The 17,347-nt window shown below is 46.3% G+C and overlaps 1 protein-coding gene across 1 annotated transcript in view; it reads right to left on the minus strand.

Moving 5' to 3' along the window:
- The window catches only part of Fam114a1 (family with sequence similarity 114 member A1), a 66,555-nt gene continuing 49,208 nt past the window's right edge, over nt 1-17,347 (minus strand). The window contains exons 9-14 of the mRNA XM_075943430.1: nt 13,917-14,008; nt 11,982-12,143; nt 10,820-10,959; nt 7,375-7,447; nt 3,330-3,383; nt 1-1,562 (exon numbers count right to left, since the gene is read on the minus strand). Coding sequence (XP_075799545.1) covers nt 1,446-1,562; nt 3,330-3,383; nt 7,375-7,447; nt 10,820-10,959; nt 11,982-12,143; nt 13,917-14,008 — 638 coding nt within the window. The 3' untranslated portion in view covers nt 1-1,445. The remainder of the gene's footprint in view (nt 1,563-3,329; nt 3,384-7,374; nt 7,448-10,819; nt 10,960-11,981; nt 12,144-13,916; nt 14,009-17,347) is intronic.

Genomic DNA, 17,347 nt, shown 5'->3' on the forward strand with positions numbered 1-17,347 from the left:
ATAAGAGAACTTTATTTTTTCTAGGTCGCAAATAAATTGTCCTTCTGTTTTTATTTGGTTGTTTCAGGAGACAGACAGCTGAGAAACAAAATAGGGACATACAAAAATGCTGCAGAGACTTCAGATATCTACTCTACCTGTAGGGAACAGGGAGAGTTGATTCTATCACAGAAAGAAAGGCAAAGGGACTTTCTCCCTTTTGAGACTCCACGCATCATTTGCTTGGGAGAGCCACTGGGCATGACTATTTTGGACACTGCTGGTACAAATGTCAGTGAGGGTCTGGAACAGAAGCATGCCACAGACTCCCAACCTGCCAAGAACAGGTGCGGCATTGCTACTGCCGGCTGCAAGATCTTTGAGGCATCTCCCTGAACCAATATACCAGCACGCATCGGTATTTTCTACCCTTGCCACCACAATTTTAGTGGGTAGTTTTGGAATGCAGGTCTGGGCTTCTACTATGCTAAAACCGCTTTAATTTTCTACTGAAATACATTCAAGCTTTCTAATTTTGCCACCGCATACCCTAAACTAAAATACGTCTTCAGGCCAGGCAGGTGTGGTTGTGCACACCTTTAACCCCAGGACCTGGGAGGCAGAGGCAGGCAGATCCTAGTGAATCTGAGGCCAGCCTGGTCTACATAAAGAGTTCCTGGCTAGCCATCTACATAGGGAGATCCTGTCTCAAAAATAAATATCTTTTCATACATATTTTTACCCTAGAGGTAATTTTGGTATTTAAAAGAAGTTCAAAGAGGTTGGAAAACTGTAATAAATTGAAAGGTAGCACATTTTAAGTAACTACCAGTTTACTTGGTTCTTCGAGTATTTTAAGGTTTAGAAAACATCTTAATATCTTTGAATATGTCAAGGGTTATTATAAATCATCTTTCAGAACATGTCTATTGGAGCGAGGTCACATCCTTTATGGAATACACATAGTAGGTGCTCAGTAAATCTTGTCACAAAACGAAGGACCACAAAAATATATTTATGCCCTTTTTAAAAACCAAATAAGTAGTGTTATTTTTGCTTGTGGTATTTATGCAACAAAATGAAGTTCAGTATAAGAACTGACTTAAAGGCGTGTTTTAGAAAAATAGGGCATTTAAAGGTAGACATTTCAAAGACGAACAAAAATCTAGGGTATTCCTTTGAATTTCTAAATAAAGCATGTTTGACTAGGAAAACACATATTTGTGAAGGAACTGAAAATTAAAGAAAAATTTCAATATAACAAGTATAAGTTTAAGTTAATATAAAGAAAATACAATTATTGATAAAAACAACAACAATATACATTAAGGGGAAAGTTAACTCTCTGTATTTGCAAAACTGTGCAAAATTGCTTGTAGTGTCCTCAGATGAGTGGTCCCGCCTGTGACTTTGAAGATCATCGCCTTTAAAAGGTGTGTAGTGAAGAGGCTTGGCCTACCCCCGAACTAGCTGGAGTCTGGCTGGGTTTCCACCTTCGAACAGCTGGTGTGGATGTGGGAGACCTGCAATACCGGGAGCAGCAGCTGGAGGGCGTCCTGGATGTATGTGGTGCTATTGCAGCCCTGCAAGATGCAAAAATGGGGCTGAGGGATCGTTTCATAGTTCAGTTCGATGGCTGTCACCTTTTGACAACATTCTTTTCCGTCTGAGGAGAGGGAACGCCAACCATCAAACTACATCATGAAATTCTTAGAATGTTCGTCCGTGTAGCAAATGCAAACACATGTTTTTGGATGGCACATGCCTGAGTCTTAATTATGTAAATTAATGAAGGGACTTCATTCAAAATGAGATAAATCATTGCCACTGGCTTTTAAGGGATGCCAGTATGTGTAGATCCACAGCCCAGTGTGGCCAGTATTATCCACCCCTTTCTCAGGTCTACCTTATGGCCCTAAAATCACAGGACAAGGAGACTAGAGCCGAAACCACAGAGGATTTATAGAAAGCTCTCCACAGGGAGATTATTGTAAAAATGGATGAAATTTAGGGTATCTAGGACATGAACATTTCTTCTGGGCCAGTGAATAAGAATTGGGTCTCGTATTTGTGGTGCACAAATATGGTCAATTGCCATGCTAATGTGCAATTTAATCTGGAAGCCAGGACAGGGATTTGGGGTGGGAGACTGAGAACTGAGACAGAATCTCACTACACAACTTGTGTTGGCCTTGAACTCACCATCCTCCTGCCTCAGACCTCTGAGTGCTAGGATTGCTGGGATACAGCACTACTGGCTTTCCAGGAGGTAGATTTTCTTATACTATATTCTGTTTTCAGCTTCCAGGGTTCCTATTAACTGTGTCTGTTCCACAGGATGTGTCCCTGTAGCTCCCGCCCCTTCTGGTTGATCCATTCCATTGTGTGGCTGGGATCTAAGCAATGACACTCACTGCCACCGCTTTGTTAACTTTTGTCCATTGACAGTTTTGCTTAACAACGAGGCACAATGCCCAACAATATTGCCATAGACAGCATTTCTGGTGCTTTGTAGTCTCCGAGCTTTCCGTTGACATCTAATGTGAAGACGATGGTATGTGTGTTGCCCGTGTCCCGCATCTGCTTGTCCAGCCCTGTGGCTACCCACTGCGAGTGGTTTACAGTCCGGTCTCCCACGGAAGACCCTCCTCTGACCGCATGCAGAACACAGAGCCCAAGTTCTAAGAGGAAGAAGGCATCTTGGGCTGCTTCTCTCTTGCATCACTGGGGTCGTTTTGGCAGAGCCACAGCAGAGCCGGGACAGCCTCCCCTTTGTGCAGCTGATGCTATGAAGTCCTAGTGAGCAGGCGGGTTGGGCCCTGAGCCTTCATCACCTAAGTATTCTACCCTTGTTACTGAACGGGCAGGCATGCTGTATCATTTTTGCTAACCTGGAGCTTAGACTCAGCTATACCAAAAGTTTTTGTGAACAATGGGAAATGCCTGCCTTTATGGAAATCACCAGTGGGCAATAATCCTCCATGGCAGCCAATAATCACAGTGTCAAACTTGGCAGCAGAAATCAGCCTCTGCAGGAGGGGGGTGGAGGGGGAGTGAGGGAGAGACAGTAGCAGGAAATAACCTGCAAGCTCAGCATTTTCTTTTATAACCAGGAATTCATGAAAATTAGGCATTGTGGCTCCACCAGAGGTTTTACAGCTGCTGAGCTACAGAAATGCATACACACACACACACACACACACACACACACACACACACGACTGTTAGACTACTGGTGATAAAATTTAGACTTTTGATAACACTTGCTGACTGGGAGAAAGAAGAAAGAAAGAACATAGCTGTGACATTCACTTTGATTTGGAGTACTTTTCTCTCTGGGGGCTACTTACCTCTAAAAACACACTATTGATCATGGGGTTAAGGACTTCAGCCTTCTTGTTGCTCTGTGAAATTGAAAATATAAAATTGACAGATTAAGGGCTTATACTGTAAGGTTTAGCACATCAAATGTACGACACCGCTTTGCAGAGGGAGGTCTTAGAGAGAGGAAGGTGAGCAGTGCGTGCTTACTGTAGACCAGGCTTCGTGTCTGCACCTTCCTTATGTGGTCTCTAGTTCTACCTGCAATCCTAGCAGGGGATTGGTGCTGTGGTAAGCCTAGGCGCTAGATGAAGAAATAGCAGTCCCGAAGGTTGGGCAATTTGTGCAAGTTCACTTTGCTAGAAATATAAACTAAGATCTTTCTAATTGTTGGAAGTTTATGGCTGATTGGATCCTGTCTTTTTGCACAATTTGCCTGACACCATCCTACATTACAGACATGCATCATGCCTCACCACACATTTTAATTAAGATAGCTGGATAGCTTACTGAGATTTTTATTCTTGAGAGTTTCATTCTACTCATTTTTAATTATGTGTATATGTGTTGGTGTGGAGTATGTGCATATAAGAGCAGGTGCCCTCAGGGGCCAGAAGAGGGCACTGAATTCCCTGGAGCTGTAATCATAGGCAGTTGTAATCTGCTCTATGTGGGTGCTTGGAACTGAACTCGGGTCTTCTGCAAAAGTAGTCCATGCTATTAACTACTGAGTCATCGCTCCAGGCCCTCAATTTTTGTATGTTTTTTTTTAGTTTCATATTTTGGCTTTTCCAAAATTTTCAGGCGGGTTAAGTCCTTTCCTTATTTATCCTGGTAGTCCAATCTTTCTGTCTGTCCTTTCTTCGTCCTCTTTGTTCCCTCTTTCCTTCTTCTCCCACTCGCTGCAAACACGAGTTCCAGGTTATCTACCAGAAGAGCAATAAGGTGCAAACACCCTCAAATATAACTTTCAAACACGCCTGCAGAATCAGGTTTGAAGAGCACAAGGATGTGTTAAGCATGGAGAACAAATCCCTACTTCAGGCACTCCGAAAGGCAGAGACGACCATTATCCTTAACTTGTACCATTCGGCTGTCAATCAGCAGACTTCCCTATCTAAACTGCTCAATCTACTCCTACAACAATGAATCATTAATAGGGCATCTTAGTGGGCTGCCTTCCCTTGCCGTTCCTGGAAGGCTCTATGGCAAACAAAAGCACATGAATTAAATATATCTTCCCAGAGAAGCCTCCCTTCGCTGGCATGGCGTTACTCTACAGAGAGCTAGGCCTTGCTGAGGGAACCGCAATGGAGTCTTGCGGGAGGTGGGGGGAGAACCTCTTTAAAAATGCAGTTATTTTAGTAAGCAACCCGCAAATCCATTATCAGCACATGCTTTTACGTTTATGGGATTATCAATAAACCTCTAAGATGTGATCAAAACGAGGGCAGTAAAATTGCATTTGGTTTTCAGAACCAATGAGATGGGTGAGCAATTTAAACGGAGTCTGGAGAGCAATATGCACTCATTAGTTTCAAGTTATGAATAATGGCTGTTTTGGAGGACAGAAACAATGACAGATGCGAATGATTCGTCACAGCTGCAGGCAGGGGCTCTGCTGTGGTGTGGTGGCATCCCTGGAGGCTCCCTTCTGAGATGCAGCTTTTACTGTCTCCAAACGGACAGCGCAAAGTGTCTGTGAGCGTGTTTGTATCTGCACACAATTGTAAGTTCAAGCACATGCCCACCTGCTGGAAACTTGCTTCAGCCAGTGGAGTCCCTGGCTCAGGCACGGACCTTGGCTTGGTAACCCTAGGGCTTATTACCAATGCAGAACCTCCGTCCTCAGCTCACATAGACTGACTGAGCGAGAACCTGCATTTGAACGAGGTCTCCAGATGGTTGATGTCATCGGTAAGGTTTGGGAAGCACTATGTTAGAGTATGATACGGCACAAGGAGAAGCAAACACTGTCACAAACACGACCCACCCCAGGGAAAAGCCTGTTTTAACACAAATCATATAAACACCACAGACACCCCTGGGACACCCAACAGTTGGTTATCTGATGCTTGATGAGCTGCGGTGAGGAGCCCAGAGACCGACCTAGAGGCCTGGACGCGTGTGGTCACCTCTCTGGGACTTGAGCTTCCTGAATGGGTGAGGTCAGCCCTGTGCTGCGGGGTCAACACACGATTCCCACCAAAGACTGTCACCAAGTAACTGGGAGTACAGAGTGTGCTTCATCTCGCCTGCCCATGGAGTCCGCCGCCCATCACTCTGCGTACAGACAAGGAGATACCATTGCTGAAAGCCCAAAATTAGATAAGGCCAAGATACGACAGGCAAACCAGACTCCTGGCAGCAGAATGGACGGGCGGCCTGTAGCTCACCCTTGATCAGACTGACTTACGGAAGTGTGGGGACAGATATCCTACTTCTTTTAAGAACTTGCTTTGGACCTAATGCGCAGTTGGGTCACAGCAGCTGGGTAATCTGCGTGACACAGTCTTGTCCCCAGTCACTGCTGAGTGACACCATCTGACCTGGCCAATGGTCTTTTTGAAACTTCTCACCCAGGGGAAAGGAATGGGAAAAGAGAAGCATAGCCAGACAATGTTTCAGAGCCTGGGGTGAGCTCTATTCTTGGGTCCCCAGGGCTGTGCACAGTCTTCCAATGCCTTTCACAAAGCCCCCCACTTATCTGAGGAATTTATATATCCATCCCAGAGGCCAAGGAGAGAGCAGAACCCTGGTGGCAGACTTCCAGGTATCCCCAGAAACCTCTACATTGCAATCAGATACCCTAACTGAAACATGTCTCCTGTGTCTCTGGGGAGAGTCAGATCTTGCATCCAGGACTTTAGAAGAGAAGTAAGAAGGTTGAAGAGGAATGGTTCCCACTTGCCTCTTACTACCCTATGAAGACGGGGCTTTATAATATGACCAATTTCTTTCTCCTGCCATGTGTATGTGTGTAGTGTGGAGGTACGTGTGTGTGCACATAGGCATGGAAGCCAGAGGTTGATGCTGGGTCTTCTTCAATCACACGCTACTTTATTTACTGAGACAGGGTCTCTTGCTGAACCTGGAGCTACTCAATTTGGCTACTCTAGCTAGCCAGCTTGACCTGAGGGAGCCCCTAGTCCCACCCCCCCCACCCCCCGCCCCAGCACTGACATTGCAGGCAGGTTCTGGGGATCTGAAGTCAGATTCTCATCCTGGCACATCCAAGCCTTTATCTACTAAACAACCTTCCCAGCCCATAAACACCACCTGGGCCAGAAAAGGGACAGAGAAAAGCAACCTGGATAAGTAATCAGAAGCCACACATTGAAATAAATGGAGAGTTTTTCAAAGCTATTATCTTGAGAACAGAAACACTTAGATCTTAATTGACATTTTGTTTTCCTTTTGAAACTCTTATCATATGTAACTTGTAAGAGAGGACAATATGAGTGATAATATTTAAAGTTAATTGTGTTAGTAGAGATTCTTGAGTAGTAAAATCACAGATGATAAGCAACGGAAAAGAACCTTCATTTTACACTCCTTCTTTGGATGTATGAATAAAATGAGGCCCACAAAGATCTGATCACTCACCCCACAAGTCAGACAGACAGAAGACTGGCTGGAGCCCGAAGCCCAGAAGGACAGTGGACTAGAGGAGTCCACAGCCCAGATGGACAGTGGACGGGAGCCCACAGCCCAGACGGAGAGCGGACTGGAACCCATAGCCCAGACGGAGAGTGGACTGGAACCCACAGCCCAGACGGAGAGCGGACTGGAGCCCACAGCCCAGACGGAGAGCGGACTGGAACCCACAGCCCAGACGGAGAGCGGACTGGAACCCACAGCCCAGACGGAGAGCGGACTGGAACCCACAGCCCAGATGGACGGCAGACTGGAGCCCGCAGCCCAGACGGAGAAGAACCCTCGGCCTGATTTTAGCAAGCAGTATGACACAGCTCTACTTATGGAGTTGTCTCCAAAGGTGTCATATTCCTGACTTCTCTTCACAGCTCCGCTTCCCTAAACAATGCACGAAAATGGTCCAAACGGTATTCTTACCCCAACAGTGGTTAGAGAATTTGTAAACTTCTTCGATAAGGAGGCTACTTCATTGCACATTGCTGTGGTCAATCTGAAATAAGAACAAAGAGGTTCGGGAGTTTTTTATAAAGTAAAGGATCTTAACCCTTGGGACAGTTATTGACATGAATGCTGCGTGACATCCAAAGGACAGCGCCTCAGGCTGAAGTCACTCAACAGAAATGAGCAGTTTTCCTCAACAGTTGTCCACAGGCACCGTTTCCTTTCCAGTTTAATTAAGGAATAATCATCTAATTAGTTTGCCCTCCTTTTAGAATCGAAGCCATGTGCAGGGAAGTATCAGGCCTGAGCATCATTTTCATAGGACTGGAAATTCAGGCCAGGTGGCTTTCCTCCAGCATCTGGGTCATTTTAAAATAATGGCTGCTCACCGAGGCACTTAATCACATGTCACCCAGTGACTAACTCTACCCGCCAGGTAACCTGCGTGGAACATACAGCAGTAATCACGGAGAGGGGATTAAAACGCAGGTATTTCACACGCATGCATGCACGCACGCACACACACACACACGCATGCACACGCATGCACACACACGCATGCACACACACACACGCATGCACACACACACGCATGCACACACACGCACGCATGCACACACACGCACGCACACACACACACACGCATGCACACACACGCATGCACGCACACACACACACGCACGCACACACACACACGCATGCACACACACACGCATGCACACACACACGCACGCGCACACATGCACACACACACACACACACACACGCATGTACGCGCACACACGCACGCACGCACCCCTACACACAAACACACACTTTCTGTCGCGAGGGGACAACCCAGGGTCTTGCACTGACGAAGCAAGTGCTCTATCCCTTGCCTCCCCCTTAAGCAGTGTGTCACTGTGTGGTCCAGACAGACCTGCCTTGAATAAGCGGAGATCTCCTGCCTCAGCTTACAGAGAGTTGGGTCTATGGGCATGTCCCACCATCCAGCTTCTCTCTGTATCCTGATTACATTTTTACTATATGCCTCAAAATAATGAGCCCCTGGAAAATGTCTTTAGGGTATCTCAAAATTCGAACTTTACTTTGGCCATTCTACTTCTAAGGCTTCACTCCAAATAAAGCAAGACAGGCAAAACGAGTGAGAATGTTTATCCTAACGCCACAGATGACAAAAACTGAAAACAAGATAATTGCCAAACAATGTGTGTTCTGTCTGATTTTGTCCTAACAATTAGAGCGGGTGATTTAATGGTGATTTAAAGGCTATTAGGAAAACAACAGTTCCACGTTAGAAGATCTCCTAAAGTCAGCGAAGGAGTTTTCTTTTTTGAAGGGACTCTATCTAAACTGCATATTCAGAGTTTTTTTGTGTGTGTATGTAGGTGCATATGCCACATGTTGAGGAAGGAGGTGTGTGTTTACATGTATGTGGAGGTCAGAGGTCAATATCTGAGCATTCCTTAATCTGCCCAATCTCCCTCCCGCCCTCTTAAAATTGTTTCCTTCCTTTCTTCCTCCCTCCCTCCCTCCCTCCCTCCCTCCCTCCCTCCCTCTCTCCCTTTCATTTTCAAGACAGGGCATCTCTGTGTAGCCCTGCTCATCCTGGAACTCGCTCTTTAGACCAGGCTAACCTAAAACTCGGAGATCTACCTGCATCTGCCTCCCGAGTGCTGGGGCTAAAGATGTGCACCACCACATCCAGCTGGGTCTGATCTTATTTCCTGAGACAAGCTCTCTCATTGAACATGAAAACTCACAAGTTCAGCTTAAGCCCCAGGGCTCCCCTCTCTCCACTTCTCCAGCTCTGAGACTGCAGGTGCCTGCAACCTTGTCTGGCTCTTTGTAAGAGGACTGAGGATGAAGTCAGCTCCTCAGGTGAACACAGCAAGTACTTTATTGAATCTGCCCCCTTCTCAGTCCCCACCCCTTCCGTACGCTGCTGGGGAAGAGACCTAGGACCTCCATGTGCTAATTCAGCCTTGTCACTGACCTACTAAGCAGTAGGCTGATGGACTCCATCATCTGAAATCCATCCATCTGAAATTTGTACGTAGGAAGCATCATGGGCCAGGCCAGCAGGCGGCAGAGAACCATGCTGTGTGTTCTTGGGCAGGTGGTGGAAGGGCACTCACTGAACTGACCAGCTGGGGGCCTGTGCAGCTTGAGGAGGTTGGCACAAACAGGGCAGGGGTCAAAAGGTGCTCAGAGCAAGGTCCAGGATTCATGTCCTGGGACTTCTGAGCCTCAGCCCTCCTCCTTCCAATCTGTATGGTGAAGACAGAGCAGTCTCTAGATGCTGTCTTCAGCATTTCAAAGCTTCCTGCTTTGTCGTTCTCTTTTCCTTTCGTATGTTAGAAAGTACACGATCTCTCTAGAATTATTGCATAAGATATAATTTCTTTCTAAATACATAATTTGCCTTGTCAGATGTAGTGAGATTAGCAAGCTGGGAAGTGAGTGTGGATAAGGTGTGTGTGCATGTGTGTGTGTGTTTGTGTGTGTGTCCCAATGTATTTTCTTGGGGGCTACTTGGGCTCCCTTGTTTCAGTAAGAATGGAGGGATATTTGGACATCAGCTAACATTCCATGTCATAATATATAATTATACACATAAAAGTTAATGACTTATTTTTAGCTCTGTTTTTGATTTTCAAGAAGATTCCACACCAACTGTTTTCCAGTGTGCATATATATACATATACATGTATATATTTATGTATAGTGTTTGCATAACACTAGATAAACTAATAATAACAACAACTGCTTATTGAAGAACATAAACTGCAATGCATGATGCAGGAACGCAGCCTACAGAGAACTGGCTTGCAGCAGCGGCTATCATGCTCAGAAATATAGACTATACAGGGCTGGTAAAGTCTCTAAACGGGTGGGGTGGGTTTGCCTACTTTTATCCTTTCTCTGTTGGTGTGGCATAAAAATAGGATTCCCCTCAATGTTCTGTGCTGAATGATTTAGTGTATCTTCTTTTTCTTTTTGTCTATTTCAAGACAGGGTTTCCCCATGTAGCCCTGGATGTCCTGAAACTCACTCTGCAGACCAGACTGGCCTCAAACTCACAGAGACTCACCTGCCTCTGCCTCTGGAGTGCCAGGATTAAAGGTGTGCACCACTAACGCCCAGCTTATTATGTCTCCTCTCAAATCTCCTATGTTACATTGTTATTATTTACTACTGTATAACATATTTCCTAAGGGCGTCCTTATCTTTTGAAATGACCATCGAGTAACGGAACAGTTGACAAGAAAATCTGAATCTTCAGTTGCTTGAAGTACACGCATATGTGCATTTGAATGGCATACACACATGCACACACATGTACACGCACAGACCACACACACGTGAGGGAGCACATACACACACAATTTAAAAAGTAAGAATTCAAAGTGGCATTTACTTTATCAGAACTTTTGCTTGGTCCTGAGCTGGTTTCTCCTCTTCTTGTCCATGAAGAATTAACTCTGCAACTTTATGAAGTTGCTCAATACAGCGTGCAGTTACTTCAGCCAGACTTTCGATGGATAACATGTACACCTCCTGAAATGAATGCATGCAAGGGAATTAGTCACAAACAAGTCTCTTTTCAAAAATCCCTGTCACATTATGTATACTATACTACTGAGCTACCCCCAGCCCCTAGATGATGTGATCCTGTATCCGTATGTAACTCAAGGGTGGGGTGATGCTTTAGTCAGTAAAGTGCTTCTGCATGAGCAAGAGGGACCGGGTATGGATCCTCCCCTGCACACCTCTAACCCCAGACTGAAGGATGGAGACAAGCTGATCCTGAAGCTCATGGGCCACAGACAACTGGGGGACTCCAGGTTCAATGTGGGACCTGAACTCAAAAGGAAATAAGGTGGAGAGCGACTAAAAAGGATGGGAAAAGTCAACCTCTGACCTCCACACAGACACTAACGGTGCATAACAGTGTGTGTGTGTGTGTGCTTGCGTGTGTGTGTGTGTGTGTGTGTGTGTGCTGCCAGGTCCCCAGGGATAAGGCAAGCCTAGTCACACCTGTGTCCTCAACAGAGGCAGGTGGTGAGTGGGGCGTGGAAGGAAAGCTCCTTAGAGAACATGTTCCCTCAGAGTGATCTCCCTTAGTCGCTTGAAGTTAGAACCCGGCATAATGAGCAATTAGCGCAGATGACTCTGGAGCACGGGCAGGACATAAAGCATCGCATAGACATTAAACTGCAGCAAAGAAGCCATGGCATGAACGTTTTTAGGGGAAGAAAAGAGCTTCAATTACCTCCTTAGTGAGGGAACATAAAAGAAATTTATAGTAACAAATTTGCATGTAAGATGGAGTTTTACTGTAAAGATAAATCAATCATGCTCCGGAAGATCTTGCCGCTTCTAAATTATGAAGTTATGGAGACAAGCTACAAAGTGTGCGGAACTGCAAAGGAAGTTAAGCCGTACGGCATCTTGGAGTAGGGGAACTCTCACTTTCTAGAAGGCAGGGCACGGTGTGAATGGGAAGTGGCTATCCACACCTGAATGAGGCTGACATAGAGCAATTAGGGATAACTGTGGGTGACGTGGTGTGGATTTACCTCTACAGTTTTAGTTCCTTTTCCCTCCGTTCTGTCTTCTTCGGGTTCTTTGGCTCGCTCTTCCTTTTCTTCCTTCTTCTCTTCTTCCTCTGGTCTTTTGGTCACATCTATTGACACCAGGCTTTGATCCTCTTCCACCCAGTCATGAGCTTTCTTCATGGCCTGCAAAGGCCCCCAAACAAACAAGACATTTGCCATGGGAATGGGGAAACCAAGTCATTTCAAGCCGGACCCTCCAGGGTGGATGTGTGGGGCCATTCCTTCAGGGTCTTAGATGGCAACCTCGTTGTTTGTAGAAACTATAGGCGAGGGAAAGAGGGTGGAAGAGAAAGTGCACAGAGCATGTTGAAGGGCTCTAGAAGTTTAGAAAGGCCATTTAAAAGATAATTAATTTATTTTTATTTTATGTGCATTGGTGTCTTGCCTGCATGTATGTCTGTGTGAGGGTTTCAGATCCTGGAGCTACAGACAGCAGTGAGCTGCCATGTGGGTGCTGGGAATTGAACCTGGGTCCTTTGGAAGAGCAGTCAGTGCTCTTAACCTCTGAGCCATAGCTCCAGATCCTAAAGAGAATCTTTTAAAATGATATTCAGACGAGAATATAAATGACAGACTGTACCACGTACGGTGTAGTCTTCGTGTCTCATGGCCAGCGACAGAAGATGAGCGGCAGCTTTTCTTGTAGGCATTAGAAATTAGTAAAGGGTCGTGGCTACAGCGAATCTCCTCATGTAGTGTTTTTCCTCATTATCTCAGAAACCGATAATGTATAGTGATGGAAGGAAGAACCATGGCTTTGCTCCTTCTGACTCAGGGCAGGCCCTCCAACCTCTACCAGGAGTGCAGCATAAACAACCCATGACCCACAAAATCGTGGCGAATTGGAAGCTGCAGAAACCATCTCCCTGGTCCAGTCTGTGGCTTCCAGAATTCAGAGAAAGGTCAGCCTCACCCAGGGCTCATTGGATCCTTCACGCCGTTGGCTTAAGTAGACGCTGTCACTCATCTGACGCTGAACTACTCACCGTAAAGCCTATGTGTTCAAGCTTAACAGGTCAGAATGTTGGGGGGCGGGAATTTAAGAGCTAGGAGATTAGGGGAGAGGCATCCGAAAACGTCCTCTTTGGGGAATAAAGGCTGACCCACGCAACTGAGAAGTCCCCCACGCTCCTCTCCGAGCAGTGCCAGGGGCTGCAAGGAGACGAACGAGGCAATTTCCCAGTGTTCGAGTCCCTGAGCTGCCAGATCAGGGAAGCCTGACAGAGAGAAAGAAATTACTCATCTGCCACCTCTATACCTCATCTGCCCTTTCTTCACGCATTGGAATAGGTGAGTGGCTATACAAACCTCTGCTAGATAAGGTAAGAGAAAAGGAGAGAAAAAAACTATTATATAATTTTGAGTAAGTAATGTTCAGTGTCTTCATAGGAAACCCCACAGCAAGACCCTGTACTAACTTGCAAAATGCACTGTGGTGTTAAAGGAAGCTGGACCGCCAAAGCTGGACCGTCCTAAGACAGTTCTAGCAGCAGCAGCAGCCCTGGTGGGAGGAGAGGTATGACTCTCAACTCTCAAAACTGACCTGTCTCTTTAAGAGGCAGGGCAAAGAGTAGAGTCTGGAAAAGGCCCCTGGTGATTCCCCTCCACCTCACTTTGAAGATAACAGTCCTCTGACAGAAATTTCTATTTCACTGTGAGAGAGTAACTGACTTTTTCAAGGTCACAGATAATCACTAGTAAAATTACAGAAGGCAGGTCCCAGAATTCCCGCAGACATCACGCTGCCCCTCAGATACTAATTACCGACCTCAGACTCCCCTCCCGCGGCGGTGCCAGAGGGGTTTGGTGTTTTTCCGTTTCTGTGGAATCTTACAACTGAGACCCTACCTCCCCAAGCCCCTTGAAACCAAAGGCACAGAATGGGTTGGTTCTGACCTTATTGAGTTTGTCAGGTGTGGCGGCGACGTGTAATTCGAACAGGAGTTCGGTAAGCATGCTAGCAAATTCTTCGCCCTTTTCTTCTAGGCCTAGAAATAGAACATGACAGAAGTAAGGAGCGTGATTTATTTATTTTCCATCCTTCAGAATGTGGCAGCTCTCCTGACTTTGCAGCCTGTACGTGGGGTAGACTAAGGAGAGGCTGTGGCAGTGTGCCCTGGGGCTGCCTGGGAAGATGGATGTCATGTCTTCCACTGGTGAGCCCAGCAGGGAAGCGGCAGGCTGCCTGGAGAGGGCTGCCAAGGCCTAGCTGCAGGCCTCTGGCACCAGGGCACCCCTAGGCTGGCTCAGACACCACAGAGGGTAGGGAGAGGCCTTGCGCGTTTTGGGACCACAGCTCTAGTGGCCCATAGCTAGTTGGCAAAAGAATAAGAGGACAGATAGATGCACGATCCATGTCAGGCCTGAGAGGCCTGCTGCCCAGAGTGTTGCTAGGCTTCAGGCTGTGACTCTGATGATGCCCAGGGTGCTCTGCTGAGGATGGGCCACAGGGCTGAGTGAGCAGAATTCTCAGCTGGGTGTGTACTCTGATGTAACATCCTCTCTCTGGAGAAATTTCCCATGGTTCCCTAGGATACCTAAGTGGCATTCTAATACTTTTTAATGATCTATTTTCTCAGACTGGAAGCTACCTAAGGACAGAGAGGAATTTAACTCATTCCTAACCCAGTGACTGGAACATAGTCCATGCTAAAGAAAATATCACCTTGATGATACAGTATTTATCATATGTCTACAACACAATAATCACATGATATTTGTTATATAGTATAGTCACATATCATGAATTGAAAATAGATGTTCCTGGTAGGAAAACTCAACAAAGAGCTTTAAAAGTTACAGTGTCCTTCTCTCCTTTGTGACTTCAAGACAAAGCCATCTTAAACCTTCAGGCAGGTGCTGAAGTACTGACTCCATAATGGGTTTATCAGCTCCCTTGTGGGGAAGAATAAAAGTAATCTGGCCTGATGGTATGTGTGCAAAGCCCTCTGTGAAGAACGCACCCAGGCTCACGCCAGAACCCAGGTGTACCTTTGGGGAAGGCTAAGTCATGTGAGAAACACTGTACCTCACACTTGCCAGGATACGTTAGTTTCAGCTTTATAGAAAAATGGTTCATGGGCAGCTCATAAAGATAGCCAGGGGGGCCTGTGGGTCTGCTCAAAATGTTTATCGTTGATCTGTTCATTATGATCTATATTCTCACAAGGGAGACAGGTCAATAAACAAATGGATAAACAAAATATTTATGTCAAGTGGTGAATTTTATGGAGAAGTATAAACCATGGGAGAAGGCTAGGGGTGGCTATAACTTAGGAACTTTATTACAAAAATTTAAAATATTTATTTATTGTTATGCGTATGAGTGCTTGCTTGCATATATGTATGTGTACCACATGCATGCCTGGTACCCATGGAGGTCAGTGGAGGTTGGAAGAGGATGTTGGATGGATGGCTGTGAGCTGAGCCCAGTTCCCAGACTATAGCAAGAGCTTTACTCTGAATGTTCGTGAGTCCCTAGAGCTCGTGTTGACACCTCATCACCAGGGGTGATATTATGAGCAGCCGGGGCTTTAGGTCATGGCACCACGGCATTCTTGGGAATAGATTAGTGTCCTTTGAAAGAGTTCCCAGAGAGCTGGCTGGCCTGTGCCCCCATGGAAGGACATATCTAGAGGACCCTGCCTGTGGTCCAGAGATGGACCCCACCGGTGGCCCAGAAATGGACCCCGCCTCAACACCAGATCTGCCAACACCCGGATCTTAGAAATCCGTCTAAACCATGAGAAAAAGTCCCTGCTGTTTATGAGGCGCACTGTGGTGCTTGCTGTGGGGGCCTGAACAGATAGGGGGAGGAAGGAAGGAGGGAAGGAAGCTATGAAGAACGGACGCACACTTAGAAGCTGGACCCTCCTGAAGCATTTCTGTTCTGATTTAGCATCAATTCCCGCCAAATACATTTAGTGTTTGTGTGTTCCGGTCAGTGTGGTACATAAGAACTCATTCACCTGAATTTTCCAGTTTTGCGAACAGTTCAACATTGTAGTGTTCGGTTCATATGGTGACTAAAAAGGGAAAGATGGAATTGGTGCAGCAGCCACCTGACAGCCTCAGAGGTCAGGGGAGGCACAGCCTTGCAGCCTGGCAGTGGCGGGGAATGTGCCTGTCAAAGTTCAGGGGACACTAAGGAGGCCAGAGGTGAGATGTGTGTCCTGGGGGTAGACAGAGCTTCAGGATGAGGCAAGGAGGGGACAACTCTTTAGCCAGGAAGGGAAGTGCTCCTCTGTACTCTGCTTCTCAGAGCAGGAGTGTGGAGAAAGCTTCCTAGGCGATGCTTGGAGAGAAGAGAGAATGAGACTCCATTAGCCAAGGAGTGGAGGTGGGAAGGGAGGGTGAGAAGGGGGAGGAAGGAGAGAGAGGAAGGAAGGGAGATTCCACAAGGCCTGCGTGAGGCCGGTCTGCAGTGAGGCCGGTCTGCGGGGCAGGGGCCCTTGGCTGAGGCCTACACCTGGCTTCCACCCCAGCCCATACCTTTGCCTCTGGGGCAGGAAACCAGCCACCAGACTGCCTCAGCTTACCACTTCCTGTCCCCCCATGCCCCACACCCCGTTAGCTGGGGATAATCAAACTCACCCTTAGTCCTTTCGTAAATTTTATTTTGTACTTTTGGACAGTTACCCACGCTAAGCAAGCATCCTGCCACACTGCATTACGGCAATCCCATCCTTCCCGCTTTAGTTACTATAAGAGCCAAACGCAACTCTGTTGAGTTGTTTTGTAAAAGTGGAAAACTACGTAAAGGAACCGTCATGCACCACACTGACACGGACACACAAGGTGAAATACATTTGGTGGGAATCCACAGTAAATCAGAACACAAGTACTTCAGGCGGGTCCAGCTTTTAAATGTGCGTCAATTCTACTAGACATATACCAGTAACTTTTAGCATGTATTTCAGAAGGGAAAAAAAATCACTAGAAATAAAAAGATAAAAGCAGATGAAAATAAATGTTGCCACGAAGACTATTACTGCTATTCTCGGCCTGTATACATGGCCAAGAGAATTTCCCCAAGGCAATAAAAACAGAAAGTGGACTTTTAAATTCTCCTCAGAGTCACGGTAAAGCAAATTAGAGGGCCATGCAGTTTGATGAGCCTGCACTGTGCCGGAAAGACAGGTGTGCAAACCATGAGCCAGTGTTATTTAGTGTGCAGGAGCCCAATATTAAATATATCTAGAAGATGGCAGTTTATTATTATACTTCCTGAGACTACCGAATAAATTATTTAGTTGTTAGAGGCTTTTAGGAATATAAGTGCATTTATAAGAAAAAATCACAACAACAACAACAAAAGGAACCTGGTG

The sequence above is a fragment of the Microtus pennsylvanicus genome, chromosome 12, assembly GCF_037038515.1.
Source record: "Microtus pennsylvanicus isolate mMicPen1 chromosome 12, mMicPen1.hap1, whole genome shotgun sequence".
Taxonomy (NCBI): Eukaryota; Metazoa; Chordata; class Mammalia; order Rodentia; family Cricetidae; genus Microtus; species Microtus pennsylvanicus.